Source organism: Molothrus ater, chromosome 3 (assembly GCF_012460135.2).
Source record: "Molothrus ater isolate BHLD 08-10-18 breed brown headed cowbird chromosome 3, BPBGC_Mater_1.1, whole genome shotgun sequence".
Taxonomy (NCBI): Eukaryota; Metazoa; Chordata; class Aves; order Passeriformes; family Icteridae; genus Molothrus; species Molothrus ater.
Genome location: NC_050480.2, coordinates 4,640,943 through 4,647,423, shown reverse-complemented (window position 1 = coordinate 4,647,423; position 6,481 = coordinate 4,640,943). Strand labels below are relative to the sequence as shown.

Genomic DNA, 6,481 nt, shown 5'->3' with positions numbered 1-6,481 from the left:
GACCTGTTTTGGGATTTAATGCACTGGTCCTGCTCTTGGCCACATGGTGTGGACCTTCCTTGCTCACTCAGACCTTTCTTATGTCCTGCTCTTCCCTCAATTCCCAAAATAAGAGGTTGCTTAAAAAAATGCACAGAGAGGGTATTGGATGAAATAAATGACAGAATAATTCCAGCACAGGAAGTTGGTAGAATAACTCTGCTTGTACCAGAAAGCTTTTTTAACTTTGTCCCTTCCAACCAGGATTGAGTCTCTCTGGGATTTTGCTGGCCCCTGAGCTAGGATGCAGCTGTCCCATCTTCCCAAAGCAAAGCACGGCCCAAGGCTCATGAGCAGCACCACTGTATTCAGCTGGAGAATTCTCCAGTTACAAGGCCTCACCCCATACTGACAGCAGGAGCAGAAAACCCTCCCTGACATCCCAACTTATCCATTTCCTGTCCCTTTTATCAAAGCAGGTTGGGATCTGCCTGAAGAAGGGATGACTGTGGGGCAATTCCCAGAACCTGCCGCAGCAGGGAAGGGCCTGGTCAGACCAGACAGACAACCAGCACAAACCACCTTGGGTTTTCCAGCCCCCAGGGCTGGACAGAGGGGCCTCTGCCCTGCTGTGAGAGTTTCCAGTCACTGCTGGTTGCAAAAGAGTGGAAAAAACCAAAATTGGATGCGAGATAAAGGCAAGCTCTGGCCCCAGTGAAAGCTCCAGGTAATAATTTAGAGTAAGGTTCTAATCCAGGTGTCCCTGTGGGGCATCAGCTGACCCCAGGATGTGTGATGGCCTCTCCTCTGACCTCCTTCCCCACTCAAGCTGTTTTTACATTGTTTTCTTTGAGGGAGAGGCAAAGGCAAAGTTACAGTTGATGTCATTTCATGATTATGAGGAGTTTGAGTGCCTTTGGTCACCAGAATGGGCTAACAGCAAGCGTAACCTGAATTTCTGAGTTAATGAAGGCGGAGTCAGCTTTGTCTGGATCATTCCTTCAGCTCTGTTCCCCTTAGCAGTGTTGTTTTTGACAGAGCATGACCACAGCACCAGGGTGTTGCTCCATTCTTTGCTCTGTGTTCTCCTGGAAGGATCACTCCAAGCTCCCTCAGCATTCCTGCAGTCTGTCCCTGCTGGATTCCGGCCGACCCATGCCCTCCTTGCTGAACTCGGTTTCTCACTTTTTCCCCCCACCTGTGATGCTGAGGCCGAGGCAAACCTCGGGACCACGCTGTGATGCATTAAACGAGCAACTTCCACCTTTTATTTCCCCCTCGGGCAAGGGTTGGGCAATGCCCGAGTGCAGCGCGAAGAGGAAAACTTGGCGAATTTCACCGGGGAGCATCATCTCCGGCACCTCCTCCGCCAGGCACAGGGGAGGGGGCGAGGCTGGGCGGTCCCGGGGTGTCCCCTCCGCTCCCAGCTCCACAAAAGGCACCCGAGGCAGCAGAAAGGGAGGAAGGAGCGCCCAGGAGAGCAGGTACAGGGGTCAGAGGGGTGGGAGCGTGGCTGGAAGCGAGGAGAGAGCTGTGCGATAAATTAAAATGCTTATCCTACCCCGGGGGTTCCTGCGGGACGTGGGGTGGGCTGGGTGTCGCAGACATCTTTCATGAAAAATCCTTTCTTAGGATTTTCCCTTGTGAGAAGCTGCAGTTTCAGCAACCAAAAGTGAACAATGGTTATCTGCTGCTGTAGAATGCAACAGGTAGACCCGTGATTGGTCTCCTGTGGATGTTTGGATTTACTGACCACTCATGGCAGAGCTGGCTCTTGCTCTCTGTCTGAGACACAGATCTTTGTTATTAATTCTTTTCTATTCTTAGCTTAGCTAGCTTCTGAAGAAACTTCTTCTTTTCTATTTCTTTTTAGTATAGTCTTTCTGTAACATATAAAATAATAAATCGAGCCTTCTGATCATAGAGTCAACATTCTCATCTCTTCATCCTGAAAACCCTTGTGACCACGGTCACAGGCTGGGGGTCCTGCTGGCAGTGGGGACAGAGCTGGGAGATCACTGGCGTCCCTTCCCTTCAGTTAAAGCTGGTGGGCAGCAAAGGGGACTGTGGTGACAGGGGTTATTCACATGGAGCTCTGCACCTGCCTTTGCAGGGAGCGGCTTGGAGCAGCGGGGACCATCAGGGACTCATGACAGTATTCCCAGCGCTGGCAATGCTGTGGGGCACTGGGGCAGTGACACCTCCCATCTGGTCCCATATCCTGCTCTTCCAAGAAAACTTACTCTGACAAGAAAGGCCAAACAAATGGTCACTGGTAAATCCAGGGCAGAGCAAAGCTCCAGGGGCTGGGCTCGGGGGAAGATCCGGGATCACACAATTACGTGGAGCTCCCTGCGGTGACACTGGAGCGGCTGAACAGGTTTTTTTTTACTTGGTTGCTGTGCACTGGGATGGGAGACATAAAACCTGAATCCCACAGAGCCATGAAGGGCATTTCAAATTGTCTTGGTTGGAAAAGACAGGTGTCTGCTAAGGAAGGCAGGAGCCTCTTTTAAAATGGAAAATGCAAACCCCCTTCCTCCAAATTATTATAATTTGATATGGACTTCCAGCAAATTTGGATTAATTTTAATTTGTATTCATTAACATATTATAATGATGGATTTAACATTTATTTTCTCCAGGATGAGGATCCTTTCTGGCTGCTTTCATTTCTACTTCATTCCTTTCTTACTCAGTGGGGCACATGGATTCCTAATGTGGAGAACACCTCCAGCCTTCCTGGTTTATAACTACTCCTATTCAAATCTCTCCTCTGTCTCAGAAGCACGAGCTCCAAAAACAGCAAAAGTTCTCAATTTCTCACATAATGCCATTGAAAAAATTACCAAGGGAGACTTGGAAGGATTTGACTGGCTGGAAGTTCTGGACTTTTCCTACAATCGGATCAGGGCTGTTGAGCCTGGAGCATTCCAGAGTCTGCTCAGCCTGGTTTCTGTGGATTTATCATTTAATGATGAGAAGCTGCTTCTGTCAGATCTCCCACCCCACCTGAAGCTCTCACCTGCTGGCAAAGCTCCGAGGTCTTTGCAGCTTTCCAGGAATTCTGGCAGATCCTCAGGGGCTGCTCTGGAGCCTTCTGCTCCTGTAGAGGAGCTGTCACGTTCTGGAGTTCGGTCTCTCCTGCAAATTCTAAGCCCCAGGCTCAGGAGAAGCCCAGGGAATCTTCTTAGGAAGGGAGAGGGGAACACAACAGCCCTTCCCACAGCCACACCTGAGCCCACCCTCTGTGGAACTCCCATCAATGGGACACTCAACCTGTCCCACAGCAACCTCACCCAGGACGAGCTGATGTTAAAACTGGATGAGAATCTCTGCAAAGCCCAGCTGGACAGGATTTTGGAGCTTGACATCAGTCACAACAACGTGGAAATGGATCTTCTGTACCTGTTTACCCTGTTCTTCCACATGGAAAACACGCTGTCCATCGATGCCAGCTTCAACAAGTTAACCATTAACATCCTGGATGCTTCGTCCTTCTGTGAGTTCCCATCCCACCAGCTTTTGTTCCTAAACATCAGCAACAACCCCATCAACAGCCTGGATACGCTGTGCCTCCCTTCCAGCATCAAGGAAATTGATTTGTCCTTCACCAACATCAGCCAAATACCACCGAATTTTGCTAAAAAATTTGTTAACTTGGAAAAAATGTATGTTCAAGGAAACCACTTCATCTACAGAGCGTTCTCAGAAAGCAACAATGCACTTCCAATGTGTGTCCCTCCCCCTGGAACTGTACATATCAACGCCATCTCCTTTGTCAGGAAGGAGGTTGGGACACCCATTGAAAGCCTTCCAGAGAAAGTGAAACACCTGGGAATGTCCAACTGCTCCATTGTGGAGCTGCCAGAGTGGTTTGCTGACACAGTGGAAGAACTGTTATTTCTGGACCTCAGCAGCAACTTCATTTCTGTACTTCCCAATTTCCCCCCCTCCCTGCAGCATCTCGACATCAGCAACAATGACATCGGGGTCATCTCCCCCAGTCTGAAATCCCTCTCCAACTTAACAATATTTAGGATTCAAAATAACAAAATTACAGGTGTACACACGGAGTTTTTTCCCTCAGCCTTAAAAAAATGTGATCTTAGTAAAAACAAGGTGAAGGTGTTGTCCTTAACTTCTGCCCTGGAGAAGCTGGAACACCTCAATGTTTCTGGGAACCTGATCACACATCTGGAGCCCGCTGGCCATCTTCCTGCACTGGCCAGCCTGGACAGCAGCCACAACCTGATCCCAGAGCTGCCCGATGGCTTCGGGGCATCCCTCCCAGGGCTGAAGTACTTGAACCTGTCAGGGAATAAGATCTCCTTTCTGCAGCGTGGCTCTCTCCCAGCTTCTCTGGTCGAGCTGGACATCAGTGACAACGCCATCACGACCATTGTGGAGGCCACGTTCGGCCCGCTGACGAGCCTCAGGCTTCTGACTGTCCAAGGGGACCATTATTTCTGTACCTGTGACCTGTACTGGTTCGTGAACATCTACCTCCACGAGCCCCAGCTGGAGATCAGGGACAGGGGGGCCATGAGGTGCAGCTTCCCCCCGGAGCGCCGGGGCTCCCTGGTGGGCAGCAGCCGCCTGACGCTGCTGCGCTGCTCCCTGGGTGTCCAGCTGGCCGTGACTGCTGCTGCTGCCAGCCTGGCCGTGCTGGCCCTCACCCTGCTCTGCTGGAGACTGGATGGGCCCTGGTACATCAGGATGGGCTGGTACTGGTGCATGGCCAAGAGGAGGCAGTATGACAAGCGGCCAGAGAACAAACTCTTTGATGCCTTCATCTCGTACAGCGAGCACGACGCCGACTGGACCAAAGAGAACCTGCTGAAAAAGCTGGAAAATGATGGGTTCAGGACATGCTACCATGAGAGGGATTTCAAGCCAGGGCATCCTGTGCTTGGGAACATTTTTTACTGCATAGAGAACAGCCATAAAGTGCTTTTTGTTCTGTCTCCCAGCTTTGTGAACAGCTGCTGGTGCCAGTACGAGCTGTATTTTGCCGAACACCGGGTCCTGAACGAAAACATGGATTCCCTCATTATGATTGTGCTGGAAGATCTCCCACCCCACAGCGTCCCACAGAAATTCAGCAAACTCAGGAAACTGCTGAGAAGGAAAACTTACTTGAAGTGGAGCCTTGAGGAACACAAGCAGAAAATGTTCTGGCATCAGCTAAAAGCTGTCCTAAAAACAACCAATGAGCCACTCGTGAGAGCAGAGAACGGATCTGCTCTGGAAATGCAGGAGCTGGAATGAGACCCAGGGAACGCTGACCACAGGAAAACCTGTGGTCAGATAAAAGCATTTACCTCCTGCAAAGGCTGCTGTGATGCCCAGGGGTTTGTCTGGATCAGTCCCAGGAGAGGCTCCTAGGGGGACTGCAGCACACTCGTTATTCCCTCTGTTAAAGAATCCTGAAGGGATGAGACCCGAGCGCTGATAAAAAGCCTTTTCCTCCTGGATGCTTGAATTTGTCCAGCTATTCCCAGCATTTAAGTGCTGTGGATGTCACCTGAAAGGAAGAACTGCTCAGGTCACACTGCATGTCCTTGCTGCCTTCCTGAGGTGGTGGCAGTGAGAAGTGGTGTCTTAGGACTGATTCCCAGTTCTGGGACAGCTTAAGGTGGGAACACACGCCTGTGTGCAGGTAAGAGAGCCACAAACCATGCTGGTACACAGGGAGCAGCTCCTTTCTTTGCTTTGGCAAGGGAAGAGTAAAGATTGACTTAATTTAGCCCTCTGGGAGAGGCTAAACCCACTCTGCTACAGACTTTGGGTTCAGTGACTGCTGGAAGAGGTGAGACTTGAAAATCTTTTGTAAATTCAGAATAAAATATACAACCAGACAGCACAAAAAGGACCAGCTGAGTGTGGTAGTCTCGGCTGTTAAATGACTGGGGTGAGCTTTGTTTAATCATAAATCCCTGGGGAATAAGCAAATCCTGTACATTATTGTTTAGATTTAGGAAAGTTCCACCTTGCACAGTTACCCTGACCCATTTCCAATGGATTCAGTACTACCTCTGCATGGGCCTTGCCCTCACCTAGTGTCACTTGATAACTTTATTTATTGTGCTTGGGAAAAAACAAAAGAAATTCAGCTGATCCAACTTTGACATTCAAGGGAAATCAACAGACTGTGACAGAAAATAAACATCAGGTGAGGACAAATTATTTGGTTTAGCATGACTTGGACTTGCTCCTATGATGAGCAAACACAAACAACTTCAGTAGAAAATCCCCAATCCAGGAATGCAGCATGTTTGGAACACAGACTGTGAAAAATTCCTTTTCCAATTCCAATTCCTGGCTCTGCTGTGACAAAACAAAACCAACACCAACCTGTTTGCTGCCAAAAGGGGGAACATGCAACAAACATCTCCATTGACAGAAATCCCTTGGAACTCAGTGCAAACCCACCTTTCCTCAGCAAAACTATTTGGCATCATCAGCTTTGAGGTTTTATATATTAGGATAAAACCCACAA

The 6,481-nt window shown here is 49.4% G+C and overlaps 1 protein-coding gene across 1 annotated transcript; it reads left to right on the top strand.

Annotated features, from left to right (window-relative positions):
* The first annotated feature begins 2,625 nt into the window (after positions 1–2,625).
* On the top strand, positions 2,626–5,250 carry LOC118685245 (toll-like receptor 2). Its single transcript, XM_036380687.1, has one exon. The coding sequence runs from the start codon at positions 2,626–2,628 to the stop codon at positions 5,248–5,250; it is 2,625 nt and encodes an 874-aa protein (XP_036236580.1).
* Positions 5,251–6,481: the final 1,231 nt, after the last annotated feature.

Coding starts and splice junctions, on each gene's coding strand:
- LOC118685245 (XM_036380687.1), top strand. CDS start 2,626: ATGAGGATCCTTTCTGGCTGCTTTCATTTCTACTTCATTCCTTTCTTA.